The 18,938-nt window shown below is 46.5% G+C and overlaps 1 protein-coding gene across 2 annotated transcripts in view; it reads left to right on the top strand.

Annotated features, from left to right (window-relative positions):
• LOC140204836 (myocardin-related transcription factor A-like) overlaps positions 1–18,938 on the top strand; it is a 141,454-nt gene that overhangs the window by 115,825 nt on the left and 6,691 nt on the right. For both annotated transcript variants that reach the window (XM_072271693.1, XM_072271692.1), the window contains 7 exons: positions 2,516–2,688; positions 5,428–5,553; positions 8,672–8,922; positions 12,283–12,442; positions 13,138–14,265; positions 17,766–17,870; positions 18,781–18,936. In XM_072271693.1, the coding sequence (XP_072127794.1) occupies positions 2,516–2,688; positions 5,428–5,553; positions 8,672–8,922; positions 12,283–12,442; positions 13,138–14,265; positions 17,766–17,870; positions 18,781–18,936 (2,099 nt within the window). The remainder of the gene's footprint in view (positions 1–2,515; positions 2,689–5,427; positions 5,554–8,671; positions 8,923–12,282; positions 12,443–13,137; positions 14,266–17,765; positions 17,871–18,780; positions 18,937–18,938) is intronic.

The raw sequence follows: 18,938 nt of genomic DNA, 5'->3' as shown, positions 1-18,938 counted from the left end.
TTAGCATTAATGTGACATTAGAAAGCAAGTCCTTTCTTTAGTGTTCCCTTGATGTTTTACATGAAGCCTTTACATTGTGACTTTTAGTGTAGTTAGAGTATGGGTAGGATTTAGCTGGTCATGATACACTCACTATAAATGTGATGCAGTGATTTCATTATCATGATCAACACTTTTGTATGTTGTGTGTGCACTGATCTGCACACAGTGAATTACCTCATTGCTTTAGAAGCCCAGGTTCGATCCTGACCTCAGATGCTGCCCCTAAAGGTTCTGCATGTTCAAAGTTCAAAGTAAATTTATTATCAAAACACATATATGTCACCATATACAACCCTGAGATTTATTTTGCTGTGGGCATACTTAATAAATTTATAGAGTAATAACCATAAAACACTCAATGAAAGACTGCCCAACTCTGGCATTCAAACAGAGTGCAGAAGACAACAAACAGTGCAAATACAAAAAGAAGAAATAATAATAATAAATAAATAGACCATAAATACCAAATACACAAGATAAAGAGTCCTCGAAAGTGAGTCCATTGATTGTGGGAGCATTTCAAGGATGGGGGCGAGTAAAGTTATCCTGTTCGGTTCAAGGGCCTGATGGTTGAGGGGCGATAACTGTTCCTGAACCTGGTGATGTGAGCCCTGAGGCTCTTGTACCTTATTCCTGATGGCAGCAGCGAGAAGAGAGCATGTCCTAATTGGTGGGGGACCCTGATGATGGATGCTGCTCTCCTGCAACAGCAATTTCTATAGATGTGTTCAGAGGTTGGGAGGGCTTTACCCATGATGGACTGAGCTGTATCCACTACCTTTTGGAGGATTTTCCATTCAAAGACATTGGTGTTTCCATACTAGGCTGTGATGCACCCAGTCAATATACTCTGCACTGCACATGTAAAGTTCAAAGTAAAATTTATTATCAGAGTACATATACATCTCACCACACACAATGCTGAGATTCTTTTTTTGTTGACACACTTAGCAAATCTATGGAGCAGTAACTGTAAACAGGATCAATGGACAACAAAATGCAGGTATAAATAAATAGCAATAAATAATGAGCATGAAATAACAATATAAAAGAATCCTTAAATGAGTGTAGTTATCTCCTTTTATTCAAGAGCCTGTTGGTTGGGGGGTAACAAGTGTTTTTGAACCTGGTGGTGAACCTGAGGCACTTGTACCTTCTACCTGATGGCAGCAGTGAGAAAAGAGCATGACTTGGGTGGTGAGGATCTTTGGCGACGGATGCTGCTTTTCTACAGCAACATTTCATGTGGATGTGCTCAATGGTCGGGAGGGTTTTACCCTTGATGTACTGGGCCAAATCCACTACCTTCTGTAGGATTTTCCACTCAAAGGTGTTGGTGTTCCCATATCAGGCCATTTTTGTAGCCAGTCAGCACACTTTCCACCACATGTCTATAGAAGTTTGCCAAGGTTTTCGATGCCATGCTGAACCTCCACAGACTTCTGTAGAAGTAGAGGTGCTGTTGTGCTTTCTTCACAATTCTATTTATATGATGGGTCTAGGACAGGTCCTCTGAGATGGTGACAACCAGGAATTTAAAGTTACTGACCCTCTCCACCTCTGATCCAGCAATGAATACTGGCTCATGGACCTCCTGAAGTCTACAATCTGTTCCTTGGTCTTATTTGCATTGACTGAGAGGTTGTTGTTATGACACCACTCAGCCAAATTTTCAACCTCCCTCTTGTCTGCTGATTCATCACCATCTTTGATACAGCCCACAACAGCGGTGTCATCAGCAAACTTGTATATGGTGTTGGAGCTGTACTTAGCCACACAATCATAGGTGTGGAGCAAGTAGTCAAGGTTTTAGTTGTTCTGACTGTGACCACGCAAGGTTTTGCCATTTTGCTCTGGTCTTCTCCCAAAGGTGTGCTGGTCGGTTAACTAGACATTCGGAGGTACACTTTAGCATGCATTTAGTGGCAAAAGGTTTCAAAAGGGAGTTGATGGAGATGCAAGAGAATAAGTTACAGGGATAAAGGGAACAGAGAAAAAAGGAATGGGGATGGTAGGAGTTAATGTGGACCAATTGTACGGCAGCTCCTTGTATTGTGGTTAGTTAGTTCCTTACAAGTGGGAACATGAGAGGTGTTTGCAGTGTGCGGGAAAATCTGAGCCCTTTGCCCTGGATAATCTGTACTAAGAGGAGTAGAACAGCTTTAGGGCAAAACATAGATCATAAGCTAAAATGTTGGCCGATCAATGGAAAACATTATTAAAGAGAATGATGTGAAATACCAGTTCCTGAATCATGAAGCTAAGGTGGTGAAGGTTTGATTATTCTGTGACACATTAGCCCATGTATTCTAAAATCAGGCTGGTTCACTTACAAGGCTAAATACTTCTGGTTTTTTTTAATCTCAGCATGGAGCAAGAGCTGGTCTCCAGTTGCAGTGAAAGCATCCCTAATGAAATTCAATTAATCTCTCTGCCAAATGGCTAATGTGTGTCCTTACAATTTCTCTTGCAGATAATCATGTGCCGTACTCTGCATTGGCAGACAACTCATCGTTTGACGAAGACAGCAGTGATGCCCTTTCACCAGAGCAGCCAGGAAGTCAGGAGTCTCTCGGGTCGTTGCCTTCCCCGACAGAAGCAAAGTCTGTTGATCAGCATCAGGCCCTCCCCACTTCTCCAACCCAGGTTTGGCACTCTCACTCACAAGCGACCTCCAGATTTAGTTTCACAGTGAGTTTTATGTTAAAGGAGTTCCTCCATAAAATAAATTGTGCAAACTTTCCAGACAGAAACGGTGACAAAATGTGGATGTGAACGATGGAAGCTCCAACTTCTGAGCTGTTTTCATTTTGCTTTCACACCCACCCCCTCCCCAAGCAACCAATGGCACCCAGCAATCATTCTCCCCTGTCTGGATTTAAAAAACCTCACACCTTAAAGTGACCCTACCTGGATGAGTATTGGTGAGCTATTCAGCTGTGTCCATGATCACCTCTGCTGCTGCGATGAGACTACTCTCGGGTTGGAGGAGCAACACTTCATATTCCTTCTGGGTGACCTCCAACCTGACGGCATAAACATTGATTTCTCTAATTTCCGCTAATTTCTTTCCCCTCCCCCTTCTCTCCTTTTCCATTCCCCATTCTGGCTCCCCTCTCACCCCTTCTGTTCTTGCCTGCCCAACACTTCCTTACGGTGCCCCTCTTCTTTCCCTCTTTCCCATGGTTCACTGTCCTCTTCTATCAGATTCCTTCATCAGCCCTTTACCTGTTCCACCTCTCACCTCCCAGCTTCTCACTTCATCCCAAACTCCCCCACCCACCTGGCTTTACCTATAACCTTCTTTCCTCTTCCTTTCTACTCCTGATGTAGGATCTTGGCCCGAAGCATTGGCTGTTCATTCCTCTCCATAGATGCTGCCTGACTTGCTGAGTTCCTCAGGCGTTTTGTGTGTGTTAGCCTGAACCCAGAAAGTGTGATGGCATTTCTGATGACATTTGTTGGAGATCCACAAAAGAGGTCTGCACTATTGCTAGGACAAAGGCAGGAGGTGTTACGTTGTGGAATACCACAGTAATGAAAATAATCTTGGAGATGTGATGCAGACAAATGTGAGGAATTTTCTTACTTCCTGAATTTCCGCTGTTTCGATCTGGGGTCGCTGTATACACAATAGCAATGCCCACATGTGTGATCAGAATCCGTACACCCTTTTCTAGATTGTAAGTAACCATTAACTCTGGCCATCTTTTAGAAAATGAGAATCTCCAGGTACAGTAAAATGCTTGACCCCTCGCAGTAGGTTTTAATCCAAGCTAGACTGGCTCATTGGTCACACTGCCCTTATTGAGCCAAGTTACAATTGAGAAACTGTGGAGATCCCTGCCTATTGGATGGGATGTTAAACCAGCGTATGTGTGCCTTGCTAAACTTAGTTACATCAAAGAGCAAGATGTTCTCAGCTGTCCATTGTCCTACATGTGTTCAACCACCATTATTAAAACTAATTGCCTAGGCACCACTATTTGTGGGTTTTTCATCTCCTACAGTAAAATTTCAAAACTGCTTCATTAATTTCAAGGTGCTTAGGGCTGAGCTCACTAGCAAGCTTTTACTTCTACCTCTTTAGTTAGACCTCTTGTCAGATTGACAAGATTGAACATCCACTTTTAATTGTGAAAGTCATAATTGTAAAAGGTTTATGCATCTAGTTCCCCTTTGAAGGCAGAGCAGGTCCTTAAGTCATTAAAATTTTGCAAAGAAGAACCCAGGGTGGCTGCAATGTGAAATGCAAGCATCAATTCAGTGGGCTTGCACAGAGTTAATAGTTAGGAGTAACACTGTAAGTCTGTTTGTAACTTTGCTCTCTCTATAACTGCGAAGTGTTAGTAATGGGTGTGTCATGTTTCTAAGCACCCACTCTGTGTTGTAATGAACATGTCTCCTGATCACTCAGTAGTCATTGTGTGAAACGTAATCATCATGCAGTATAGAGAACTATTCTGAGCTCGCTAAACAATTTTGTTATGCTCTTCTGCAAGTCATGTCCTCTATTTCACAATATGCTGCCCCTTCTGCAGATTGATGGGCCATGCAGCAGTATTCTGCAGTTTGTAGGATTACTTGTTCTGCAGTTTGTATTCATTGGTACCTCTTTCCTATCTGCATTTGTTTTATACCAATATACCACTGTAAGATCAATCAGTCAGCTGTTCCTTCAATTCTACCCCCATCCATCCACAACCTAAGTTATTCTACAAACTTCCTCTTAAGGTTTGCATGGGACCTGCTCCTCAAAGTCCCAGATCACAACTGAGTAAGGATATTTGGTTTCTGATAAACGAGAGTGCATTAAACCCCACATTCTTGACATGATTGCTCGTACCAACACAGTCAAATCTTACCACAATACTCATGTAGTTTTAGTAAATATAAACCAGTGTCTGCAAAACGTGAGCAAGAGCCAGTGTAAACCTCTGTTTAGTATCTAACACCTTAACTTTTTTTAACAATGTCACAGCACCACACAGCTGGTGCCTGGATGAGCTGTGCTAAAAAGGTACCCTGGTCTTAGTGTGTGGTGACAATCTTGCTTGCAACATGAATGGCTTTCTGCATTCTTACTTCCTTGTAACATTAGAAGAAGCCCTAGCATCATTTGCTGCTCATCAGGAAATCTAGTTGGGTATTCAGAGAATTTAACTATACAAGAATTTATTAGAAGCAGGAGGAGGGGTAAAAAGTTTAGTGTGGATGTGGTGGGCCAGAAGGACTCTTTCTGTCCTGTACAACTCTGACTCTATAAAATCTTTTGGTATTTCTCCATATTTAGATTGTTTTTGTACTCCTCCCCATTTCCACCCCCAGCTGGATTAGGAATGATAGTTCTTACTCTGTTCTAACAGTCCCCTTGTTCTGTTGCAGTATCTTGTGTCATTGCCAACTGGAGCAGAATTGAACAAGTTCAAGCCATTGTCTGACCAGCAGATTGCAAAATTGGCAAATGGTGTGTCGTCTCCAGCTGCTAAGCCTGTGCCAACGCTCATTAAAGTAAGCAACTCCTACAAAATGTTTGTGTAGTGGGGTCAAGTGATACTTTGCATCAAAGCATATGCTCAGAAATGTTGAATTGCTTGGAAATTGATTGGTCTGCTGAGGAATTACTTGCATGAAGACGTGGTTCAAATTCTCCCTGCTTATTTTGTTTCCTTGCCCATTTCCTGGTCCCCTTTACTGTCACTGTCTCCTTTTTATGAACCTCTGTGTTTTGGTGGTTTTTGGCAGGGTTTCCGTTCGCTTACAGTACAGAAGTTTGGGCTGATCTCTCCATCCCTTGTGGTGTTTAGGGCTTTCTTCATCGTGTCAGTAGCTTCCTCTCGATTTTTACTACTGACAGTCACGCAAGTCCCGGGTGGAGACTCAGGAATACTGTCGCACTCAGATGTGGAAGGATTCTTCATCGCTGTTTCTGTAACAATTTGGTTTTTACCAGACAGGGTTGTTTTAGCCTTGAGCTGAATCCCTGAACCCGGAGAACTGGTGGACTACTCTTAGTCTGTCCTCTACCCTTTGACCTGTTTGGCATGGGTGACCCTACCAAAAATCAAAACATAAATCCCTGACTCCAGCCAACATAGCTCGCTGGGTCATTGAGGCACACAAGCCTCCAAACCCAAGGACAGGGTTGTGGTCCTCTTGGAGGACTGCACTTCTTTGATCAGGGTTAAATCTCCAGGCATTATATTGAACCTGGAACCCTCTCAGTCTCAGTTGTCCTCTACTTAAACTCAGTACTCAGTATAACAGTCTAAGAAATCCATTGTGCTATATTCAGTCGTGAGAAAATATCGTTAACTATGGTGAAGTTTTAATTTCTAACTACATCCACTCTAAATCACAACGGTACATGATTGACAGTGATGTGCTGTCTACTGTTTGTTCATATTTAATTTGTGATGGGTATTCACCGGTACATATTCTCACTTCGCTTATAAATCAGCTGCTGCAGGTCGTAAGGTTTATTGATCATCAAGATGCACACTGCACGGCTTCAAAACATAGGTGCTGGAAATCCAGAGCAACATACACAAAATGGTGGAGAAACTCAGCAGGGCAGGCAGCATCTCTGTAAAAGAGAAAACAGCCAACATTTCGGTCCGAGGCCCTTCATCGGGACTCTGCCCGAAACTTCGACTGTTTACGCTTTTTCATAGATGCTGCCTGGCCTGCTGAGTCCCTCCAGCAATTTGAGTGCATTGCCTCAAAACATCTGTGTTTGAACTGAATGGAATCCTGTGCTTTAAGACCTAAATTTGAGTGTTTTCCCGATAAATCTGAACTTACAGCATGATTCAGCCTGATCAGCAATAGTCAGCATGGCTTTGCACAAAGGAGGTCATGTGCGACAAATCTTTTGAGGTTTGTCGAAGCTGTAACTAAAGGGATAGGTGAAGATAGGGCAGTTAATGTTGTCTATATGGACTTCAGTAATGCCTTTGACAAGGTCTCACAGGCAAGGCTGATTGAGAAGATAGGTTGGTATATGGGGGTGAGATCGCAAGGTATATTCAGAATTGGCTCAATGATAGGAAGCAGAAGGTGATGGTTGAAGGTCGTTTCGTTCAGAAGGGGCCTGTAACTGGTTCAGGGTTCAGTTTTGGGATCTGTTGATTATCACCAGCGTGTGTCGTGAAATCTGTTAACTTAGCAGCAGCAGTACAATGCAATACATGATATTATATAAAGAAAAAAAATAAGTAAATAAATTACAGAAACTATATATATGTTAAATACGCAAACATGAGGAAATCTGCAGATGCTGGAATTTCATGCAACACACATAAAAATTGCTGGTGAACGCAGCAGGCCAGGCAGCATCTATAGGAAGGGGTACAATCGACGTTTCGGGTCGAGACCCTTCGTCCTGAAACGTCGACTGTACCTCTTCCTATAGATGCTGCCTGGCCTGCTGCGTTCACCAGCAATTTCTATATGTATACTAAATAGTTAGATTAAAAATAGTGCTAAACAAAATTAATATAAATATTTTATTTATTAATGAATTAATTATGTAAATGATTTAGATGTGAATGTACATGACAGGATTAGCAAGATTCTTCTAAGTTAGAGGGTCTTGATAGTAAAGCAGCTTATAAGGAATTACAAAGAGGTCTTATCACAAACAAGAGAAAGTCTGCAGATGCTGGAAATACAAGCAACACACGCAAAATGCTGGAGGAACTCCGCAGGCCAGGCAGCATCGAGGGAAAAGAGTGAACAAAGGGAAGATTTAAACTTCTTCAGGATAGATATCCCTGGAAGAGACTTTGCAGTTTAGTCGGGTAGACGAGTCCTGATGTAGGGTCACAGCCCGAAACATCGACTGTTGACTCTTTTCCATAGATGCTGCCTGACCTGCTGAATTCCTCCAGCATTTTGTGTGTGTTACAAAGAGGTGTTGATCACTTAGGGAGCTGGGCGGAGGTAAATGAATTTCAACTTAAATAAGGGTGAGTTGAAGCATTTTGGATAGTCCAGCCAGAGTAGCACCTATGCAGTGAATGTCAGGGCACTGACAACGTTATGAAACAGGGAGACCTGGGAGTACTAGTGTACAGTGTGATGAAAGCGGCCACACAAGTACACAGGCAGGTGAAGAAGGGATTTATCACACTGGCCTTCAGTTAGGGCATCAGCTTTAGGAGTAGGATATTATGCTGCAGTCATATTAAATGGCTGGTGATTTGGAATATAGTGAACAGTTTTGGTTAGCCTGTTAAAGGAAAGACATTGCCAAACTAGAGACAGTGCAGAAGAGGTTTACTAGGATTCTGCCTGGACTGGAAGGCCTGAGTTATAGGGAGAGGTAGGCTATCCAGGATCTTTACTCATTAGAGAGAAGGAGAATGAGAGTGACCTCAAGTTTATAAAATCTTGAAAAGTAAGGATAAGGTGATGGTCATCGTCTTTTCCTCAGTGTTCGGGATTTATTTATCACATCGGCATGTTAACACACACTTAAGGGTGTGCTGGGAACAGCTCGCAAGTGCCACTCCAGGCTGGGGTTGAAGCTGAAGCTCTGGTCACTAATATGTAGTATATTGACAAAACAAATTTAACCTCCTCCTTGAGTGCTTGAGGGTCATCCAGATTGTATTTCCCGATTCAGCAAAGTCAGCCCAAGATGACACGCGACAAGAACCAGCGGAACAAGAAGCTGAAGGAGCCAAAGTCCCGGGTGAAGAAGCTCAAGTACCACCAGTACATGCCGCCAGACCAGAAACTGGAGAAGGCCACCCTGCCTCTGGACACTGCCTACTCCAAACTGCTCCAGCAGCAGCAGCTCTTCCTCCAGCTCCAGATACTGTGCCAGCAGCAGCAGCATTACAACTATCAGACCATCCTGCCCGCTCCGCCAAAGTAAGTACCCGGCCACGGCTGGAGGTGTTCCACTCCTGCCGTTTATCAGTCTCTCCAGCACTCTTAAGAGTGTTCAGAGATACTGTGCCTCGGAGCCATTTCACAGGCATTCCATTGCCATTCTCTGCCCATACTGGGTTGGTTACCTTACCAGAGCATTACATCGGGCTCATGCCTTCTACCCGATGGAGGCGGGGTGGGAGAGTCAGGGTTCTTGTCTCTGGTTCGGACGGGATATAAGGAGGCCTGTCAAACAGCACATCAGCACTTTCTGGACAGCCGATTTTGAGCACAGTGAAATACAAGAGCACTTGACAGTCTAAAGCAAGGGTTCTCATCCTGGGAGTCCACCAACCCCTTGCTTCATGATCATGGCATTAAAAAAAGGTTGAAAACCCCTGGTCCAAAGCAATAATAGTCAGAGCCTTTGGTGGCAGAGAAGATGATACCAGGTGGGAGAGAGTCTGACCACAGACTGAACTATAGATTGAACCTCTGCTCCCTCACCAAGTCCCCAGTTTGTAAATGTTAAGGAAAAGACCTGAAGAGACAGTGACCAGTGGGAGGACTCCCCTTGGTCGCTGCAAGTGTGATACATCAGTGGCAGAAAGGAATTGTGGCTGCTTATTGGCATAAGGTATCTTCCCATCATTCGGTATCTTCTGAAAACTTGTAGTGTCCTCTTTACTTTTTGGAGTGACCTTGTGCACACTTCCCTCCACAGGCATTTAGCACAGGTCACTATAAGGCAGAGGTCCCAACCTGGGGTCCACAGACCCCTCAGTAAATGGTAGGGATCCATGGTGTAAAAATGGGTTGGAACCCCTGCTATAAAGAATAAGCAGTGCTTCCTCCAACATACTGACCCATCTCGCACCAGAGTCCAAGCGGTGTGTACCTGTCCATCACCCGCTGTCCCAGATTGTTAATATGATGTGGTAGCTCAGGTTATATTACAGCAAAGGAGCAGCATTTGGCCCATCGAGTCTGCTCCGCCATTCGACGATGGCTCATTTATTTTCCCTCTCAAGCCCATCCTCCTGCTTTCTTCCCATAATCCTTACCGCCTTCGCTAATCAGAATCAGGATTATTATCACCGGCGTGTGACGTGAAATTTGTTAACGTAGCAGCAGCAGTGCATTGCAATACGTAATATAGAAAAAAAAAACAAAACAATAATAAATAAATAAATAGCTAAATCGATTACAATACATGTATATTCAATAGATTAAAAATTGTGCAGAAAACAGAAATACTATATCTTAAAAAAAGTGAGGTAGTGTCCAAGCATTCAATGTCCACTTTAGGAATCGGACAGCAGAGGGGAAGAAGCTGTTCCTGAATCGCTGAGTGTGTGCCTTCAGGTTTCTGTACCTCCTACCTGATGGTAACAGTGAGAAAAGGGCATGCCCTGGGTGCTGGAGGTCCTTAATAATGGACGCTGACTTTCTGAGACACTGCTCCTTGAAGATGTCCTGGGTACTTTGTAGGCTAATACCCAAGATGGAGCCGACTAGATTTACAACCCTCTGCAGCTTCTTTCGGTTCTGTGCAGTAGCAACCCCCCCCCCCCCCCCGCCGCCCCCATACTAGACGGTGATGCAGCCTGTCAGAATGCTCTCCAGGGTACATTTATGGAAGTTTTTGAGTTTATTTGTTGACATACCAAATCTCTTCAAACTCCTAATGAAGTATAGTCTCTGTCTTGCCTTCTTTATAGCTGCATCGATATATTGGGACCAGGTTAGATCCTCAGAGATCTTGACTTCCAGGAACTTGAAACTGTTCACTCTTTCCACTTCTGATCCTTTTATGAGGATTGGTATGTGTTCCTTTGTCTTACCCTTCCTGAAGTCCACAATCAGCTCTTTTGTCTTACTGATGTTCAGTGCCAGGTTGTAGCTGTGGCACCACTCCACAAGTTGGCATATCTCACTCCTGTACGTCCTCTCGTCACCACCTGAGATTCTACCAACAATTGTTGTATCGTCAGCAAATTTATAGATGGTATTTGAGCTATGCCTAGCCACACACTCATGGGTATATATAGAGTAGAGCAGTGGGCTAAGCACACACCCCTGAGGTGCACCAATGTTGATTGTCAGTGAGGAGGGGATGTTATCACCGTTCTGCACAGATTGTGGTGTTCCAGTTAGGAAGTCGAGGATCCAATTGCAGAGGGAGGTTCACAAGCCCAGGTTCTGCAACTTCTCAATCAGGATTGTGGGAATGATGGTGTTAAATGCTGAGCTATAGTTGATGATCAGCATCCTGACGTAGGTGGTTTAAAGCCGTGTGAAGAGCCATTGAGATTGCATCTGCTGATGACCTATTGTGGTGATAGGCAAATTGCAATGGGTCCAGGTCCTTGCTGAGGTGATCATTCTAGTCATGACCAACCTCTCAAAGCATTCGAGAACCCATCAACCTCCACTTTAGATATACCCAATGACTTGGCCTCTTCAGCCATCTGTAGCAATGAATTCCACAGATTCACTACGCTCTGATTAAAGAAAATTTTCCTCAGCTCTGTTCTAAAGGGGCATCTTTCAAATCTGAGGCTGCGTCCTCTGGTCCTAAACTCTCCCACTATTGCAAGCATGCTATTATCAGGCATTTTGTAATGACTCCTGCAGATATATTGATGTCTAAACAACAGTGTTGGCCACAGTGTTGAATGGCTCGTTTTTGTACTCTGTAGATCTGAAGGTGGCAGAGTGGTATAGGTAGAAGTGCTCCTGTCCTGCCCTCTAGAGCTGTCGGAGGAGATTCCTCCCCATGACTACGCCTTTCCTTGGAGGCTCTGATTTCCTCTCACTTCCCAAAGTAGTGCAGGTTGGTAGGTTAATTGGCTGCAATGAACTGCCCCTAAGGTGCAGTAAGATTAGCTTTATATGTCACATGTCCATCAAAAGATGCAGAGAAATACGTCATTTTGCATCCAAGGTTTGTGTTGGCCTGCAAGTGTTGCAACACTTCCAAAGCCAACATAGCGCACAGACAACTTACTAACCCTGACAGGTGTGTCTTAGGAATGTGAATGAAACTGGAGCACCGAGAGGAAAGCCACACGGTCACGGGAGAGCGTACACACTGCTTGCAGAGAGCAGCGGGGATCAAAAACCCCACCGGGTGATCCCTGGCGCTGTAAAATGATTCTGCTAACCGCTAGGCTAGCGATCCACCCATGCCATACCGTGAAGAGCGAGAGGGGAGAATAAAATGGATTATGGAAGGATTAGTGTAAATGGTAATTGACACTGACTTGGTAGGTCAAGTTCTGTGCCGTATTACTGACTCTGTCGCTTACACTGTCACTCGGTTTCCTAATCAGTGGCCTTTTTCGTTCTGCTTCTTAGACAGAACCATGAGCAACAAGCCAGCAGTGGTTCCACACCGGTGAGGCCTCTGACTACTAGCACCTCATCTTCAGGCCCAGGGGCTCTGCCTCGGCAGAACAGCTGCACAGCCACTGTCAAACCACCAGCAAGTCTGCCCTCAAACCTTGACGATCTGAAGGTGAGTTACATTCTAAAGTATTCCACGTCCATCTGTTTATTGTCCGGAGCACGTACCTTCTCTAGGAATCGTCCCTCTTTTAGATTTGGGGGTTTTCCTCTCGTGCACTAATTAGTCATTGTGCTCTTTCCATATCTTGCAGTATACCGGCTAAATAATTTCTCACACAGGCACTGAGGTTTAATCCATTCCTCCCCTCCCTCCAACCTGCCTCCCCTCCGCATCAGACTCTGACACCTTCCCCTCTCTCCACCCCCATGGGTCTCTGATACCCCCCACCCCCCACCTCCTACCTCCTACCTCCTGACCCATCTCCCCAGGTCTCTGACACTCACCTTCAAACCCCACCCCCCGAGATCTCTGACACCCTTCCATCTCCCCCTTCCCCTCCTCTCAGGGTTTCTGACCCTCCTGCGCTCCCATAAGGGTCCCCTCTCCCCACCCTTCCAGAGTTGCTGACTTTTCCCCTTTCTCTACCTGCCCTCAGGGGTTTTTTACACTCCTCCTCTCCTCTCCCGCCCCCCCCCTCAGGTACTGATACCCTCCCCAGCGTCTCTTGTCACTCTCACCCCTCTCCTGGGTCTCTGGTTCTTTCACCCCTCTCCTGGGATTTGACACTCCTCCTCTCCCCATTCACCCTCAGTTTCTGACTCACTCCCCCATTCTACGACATCACTGTCCTTTTCTTTGCGTAGGTGGCCGAGCTGAAGCAGGAGCTGAAGCTACGGGGCCTGCCCGTGTCGGGAACCAAAACCGACCTGATCGAAAGGCTGAAGAACTACCAGGAGCAGGCGAGGGTGGGAGGTGCCCCTGCTGTCCCCACCCCGGCGCCCACCGTCTCCAAGACTGTCCCCCTCATCTCCAAGCCCACTGAGTTGGTGGTGGCCTTCACACCCGTCCCCGTGCCCACCACCACTACCACCACCACTGCCGCCGTCCGCTCTGGCAGCACCCCGACGCCGGTCACTGGCGTCTGCCCCGGTGAGGTGGTGGTCACCTCTGCGGCCAAGCCGGCTGTCCCCATCTCTACCCCTCCGGTGTCGCCGGCGCCCTCTGACCGCTCGGTGCAAAGTATGGAGGACGCCGCCCCGCCCGAGTTGCCAGCCGAGCCTGGCCGGTCCTCGCCCATGCAAGTGGTGTGCAAAGAGGAGATCCCCTGCCTCAACGGCGTGAGCAGCCACATCATGCTAGCGCCCAGCACCATCCGCGGCGGCCCGGAGGGCAAGGACCCGCAGGCCACCATCAAGGACCGGATGCTGCAGGAGAAGGACAAGCAGATCGAGGAGCTGACCAGGATGCTGAGGCAGAAACAGCAGCTGGTGGAAGCCCTTCGCCTCCAGCTGGATCAGGAGAAACGCACACAGCAGCAGCAGCAGCAGCAGCCCGCCCCCTCCCAGCTCCCAAACCCACCCGTTTCCCGGGACTCCATCGCCGTCAAGCAAGAGAACCTGCCCTCCAGCTGCCCCCTCTCGGGCAAGTCCAACCCATCTGGCCCACCTCCCAGCCAAGCCAAGCACCCCAGGACGAGCCCCAGCCCCACCGGCACTGCCGGGCCCAACCCGCTGCCAATCAAGACGGTGATGGTGAAGCAAGAAGGAGGCGGGGGCGGCTGCCAGCAGCCAGCGCCAGCCATTCTGCTGAGCTCATCGCAGCCAAGCCGGGTGACCACCGGCCTGCTGAGGACAATCGCCCAGGCACAGACCCCTGGTCTGCTGACAAACGGAGCCGGCACGCACATCCTCCTCACCATGACTCCGCAGAAGACAGACGTGGAATGTGCACCTCCCCCTGCGAGCTCCACCAAGGATCAACCGACAACACAGGTACTCACTGATAGGCTTGTGGTGAGGCGGGGAAGATTTAGAAGTGGTCTGAGGGACAACTTCTTCCGCACAGCTGTGGGGGTTAATGGTGATCACTGGAGCACATCGTAACCCAAAAACACCCAGCACTTACTGAATGGAAACACTGTGGGGACAGCGGTTTATTTCGAGAGAAAAGATAAAGATTAGCTTTATTTGTCACATCTACATGGAAGCATAGTGAAATGTGGCATTTGTGTCAAAGCATATCAGCAAGGATTGGTCGGGGCAGCCCGCAAGTGTCGTCACATTTCTGGCACCACTGTAGCATGCCCACAACTCACTGACCCTGACGTTTGGAACTTGGGACATGACCCGGGGGGTGGGGGGTTGGGGGACATACAATCTCCTTACAGAGAATGGCGAGAATGGTTCCAATCCATAATCGCTGTAAAGCGACACACTAACAACTACTCTGCCACGCTGGCTGACAGATAAGAATCCTAAATCTGCTTTTATTGCCTGCAGCCTGACAAAGGTCTGCAAAAACAGACTGAGTTAAGTAGGCGACTCTACCCACTGTGAGTCGCTACACTGGGGACTAGCTGAGGCAAATAAGTATGGAGGTAAGCCAGGCACAACCAGGAGGGATAAAGGAAGGAAGAAAATGCTGAGTGAGAAATGAAGCAAGTGGCAGGAAGTTCAAGAGGTGCATAAACAGCATAAATTGGGATCTTCGGTCTCCTCTGTTGGAAATTGTGAAATGAGTATGCACTTCTCAGCTGGCAGTCGAATTGTTGATGTCCTGATGAAGGGTTTCGGCTAGAAACGTTGACTGTTTACTCTTTTCCATAGATGCTGCTTGGCCTCCTGAGTTCCTCCAGTATTTTGTGTGTGTTGCTTCAATTTCCAGCATCTGCAGATTTTCTCTCGTTTGTTGATGTAGGTTCTGTTTTATGCCAAAAGAGGGCAGTACTGAGCTAATGCCCCAATGGTGGGAATGCAGTGCAACACACACAAAATGCTGCAGGAACTCAGCAGGCCAGGCAGCATCTATGGAAAAAAAAAAGTAGTTGGGGTTTCAGCCCAACACGCCGACTGTACTTTTTTTCCTTAGGTACTGCCTGGCCTGCTGAGTTCCTCCAGCATTTTGTGTATGTTGCTCAGATTTCCAGCATCTGCAGACTTTTTCTTGTTTATGCAATGTAACAGCTGCTTACACTGAGATTAGTGTTTGATCGAATGAGTGATTTGTAAAATAGTCCTGCAATAATTAGTAATTGTGGAATAAGGTGTATTTTATGCAACACACACAAAATGCTGGAGGAATTCAGCAGGTCAGGCAGCATCTATGGAAATGAGTAAACTGTTGACATTTCGGGCAGAGTCTCTTCTTCAGGACTGAGAAGGAAGGGGGAAGATGCCAGAATAAAAAGGTGGGGGAGAGGGGAAGAGGCTTGCTGGAAGGTGATAGGTGAAGCCAGGTAGGTGGGAAAGGTCAAGGGCTGGAGAAGAAAAAATCTGATAGGAGAGGGGAGTGGACAGTAGGAGAAAGGGAAGGAGGAGGGGACTCGGGTGAAGTGACAGGCAGGTGAGAGGTTAGAGTGGGGAATAGAGGAAAGATGGGGGTTGGGGGCGAATTTGTTCACTGGAAGGAGAAATCGATACTCATGCCATCAGGTTGGAGGTATCCGCACAGAATACTAGGTGTTGCTCCTCCACCCTGAGAGTGGCCTCATCTTGGCACAAGAGGAGGCCACGGATTGACACGTCAGAACGGGAATGGGAGTCGGAATTAAAATGTTTAGCCACTGGGAAGTCCTGCTTGTGGCAGATGGTATGGAAGTGCTTGACGAAGCGGTGCCCCGAATTACAACCGGTCTCACGAATGCAGAGGAGACTGCATCGGGTGCACCGAACACAAACAGCAGTTTCACAGGTGAAGTGTTGCCTCATCTGGAAGGATAGTTTGGGACCCGAATGGCGGTGAGTGGAGAGGTGTATGGGCAGGAGGTGCTCGACGAAGTCCCCCGATTTATGACGGATCTCGCCAATGTTTTATGCTTTCTTGCTCATGTGCCGCTGTACCCAGAGTATATTGCACCTATGCTCAAAAATCATACTGATATTCCTGTGTAAGGAACATACACAGTCTTAAAAATGGGATTTGTACACTACTGCCATAACTTAAACTTGCAGCAACTTTAACAACGTTAAAAGTCTGAAGGAGGGGTTTGACTAGAGGAAAGAGAAGTTTGCGTTTTATTTTATTTTAACAGGCTTTCTGGCCCACTGATCCCAAATGCTCAAATACACCCATTTGACCAATTAACTTACTGACCCTTGCGTCCTTGAAATGTGGGAGGAAACCAGAGCACCCGGAGAAAGCTCACGCAGTCACAGGGAGAACCTGACTGTGGCAGAATTGAACCCTGGTCGCTGGCACTGTAGTAGTGTTACACTAACCGTTACGCTACCTTCTGGGAGGAAATTCTGAAGCTTGGTGTGCGAAGCTGAGAGAAGGTGTGACCAGGCCCAGAGACAGTCCCGCCTTCCCGATAAGCGTGATTGGAGCAAGTTTCAGCTCAGCCAGTGTTCAGTATTGGACGTGCTGGTAGCAGTTCAGAGGTGCCAGCAGAAGTAGTGGATATGGGTTCAATTGCAACAAAAGAGAAGTTTGGACAGGTACATGGATGGGAGGGGTACGGTGGGCTATGGTCCAGGTGCAGGTTGATGGGACTAGGCTGAATAATAGTTTGACTAGATGGGCCAAAGGGCCTGTTTCTGTACTGTAGTACTCTATGAGTCCATAATTCAATGAGAATTGGCGGAGAGGTGAAATTATTGTCTAGGTGAAGCTACAGGAGCACCACTGTTGCTGAAAGCCAGCATCTAAGAGGGAAATAGAGCAGCTGCGGAGAGATCTTTGGACACTGAAGATACTATTGCAAGAAAGGGGATTCGCTAGGCAGATGAATATGAAGCTGAACCAGGCAGCAGTCTCAAAGAGACACGCTTGAAGACCCATTTAACTGATATTTCAGACCCATCAATGATCTCTGCTGCTGATTCGGAATTAGACTCAGGTATTTTCACTGATGTGTCAAGAATTTTGTTGTTTTCAGAAAAATATAATTAAATTAGTAGTGCAAAAATAGAGGGGTAATGTTCGCGGGTTGTTCATTGACCATTCAGGAATCTGATGACAGAGGGGAAGAAGCTGTTCCTAAAATATTAAGTGTCTGTCTTTGGGTTGTTGTACTTCCTCCGTGATGGTAGTAATGAAAAGAGCCCATATCCTGAGTGATGGGAGCTTTTAATGATGGATGACGCCTTTTTGAGGCATCACCTCACATTTATAAAGTGGAGCTGGAATGACAGCAACATTCAATTGACACTCAAAGTTTGGAATTCTATGCCTGTTGAAGCTATCAACATCAGGTGTCAGGCACAGCCCAGCTGCTAATTTGGTTTTCCTGCCAATTTTGATTTTATTTTCTCACTCTTTCTCTCTCTCTCAGGCAGTGACGTCTTCCCCCTCCCAGCAACAGGCGCAGCAGACTACACCCACCACTCAGTCAAAGCAAGAGCCACAAACGGAAACGATGACCCAGACAGGAAAGAAGGTGCACATTTTGTGATTGTGATGTCAAGCTAATCCTGCACCTTTCTGTAGCAGGATACGGAGAAAGTAGGGCTGTGAAGTGGGCTCCTGTACAGTTTGGAATATCCTTTTGTTTGCCGAAGGTCTTGACTTTCCATGATGTGGAAATTGCTGGCAAGGGCAGTTTCTATTGCCTATCCTTAAGTGCCCTTGAGAAGGCAGAGATGGCCCTTTGAGCCACTGTGACACTTCCAGTCAAGATGCCCCCATACTGCTGTGAGGAGAGAACTCCAGAATTTATATTCTGACTGTGAGAAAAATCTGAAATAAATTTCTAAATCAATTTTTAAAAATTTAGAACGGGGGTTCCCAACCTGGTGTCCGTGGACCCCTTGCTTAATGGTATTGAAGAGATTGGGAACCCCTGATTTAGAGATACAGCATGGACCAGCCTCTTCCGGTCCTCCGAGCCACACCACCCAACAACCCACTGATTTAACCCCAGCTTAATCACAGGACAATTTACAATGACCAGTTAACTAACTAAACAGTACGGCTTTGGAGTGTGGGAGGAAATCCACACTCCTCATCCCAACTCTTTACAGAGGACGCCAGATTTGAACTCTGAACTCCGACGCCCCGAGCTGTAATAGCATCGTGCTAACCGCCACGTTTCTGTGGCACCCCAGTGGGCTGAAAATTGCAGGGGGGCGGGTTCTGCCCTTTTCCTCCTTTCTAGGAGAAGCTACCGATGTTGGAAATGTGTAAGGAAATACCCGCTTGATCCCTTCCAAGTTGCATCCTGTACGTTGTTACAGTGTTGGGAGGGCAAATTTGCACTGACTGAAAGCCTGTTTGCAAGAGGCTGGTTAACTCACTTTGTGGCCGTTTCTGCAGCCAGTATCTGACCCCTACCTATGTTTGAAACGTAGGACCAGAAAGTGGGTCTGCAGCTGATCACTGGGACATCTGGTGCTGTGCTGTCGTATGCCCTCACGCCCCAAAACCTGCAGCCATTCTTCCCAAACAACGCGACGGAAAGCTCTTTACAGACGAGGGTGAATAACGAATCCAGCTCCCCACACAAGGT

Source organism: Mobula birostris, chromosome 11 (assembly GCF_030028105.1).
Source record: "Mobula birostris isolate sMobBir1 chromosome 11, sMobBir1.hap1, whole genome shotgun sequence".
In the NCBI taxonomy this organism is placed as follows: Eukaryota; Metazoa; Chordata; class Chondrichthyes; order Myliobatiformes; family Myliobatidae; genus Mobula; species Mobula birostris.
This window is presented reverse-complemented; position numbering and strand designations above follow the sequence as displayed.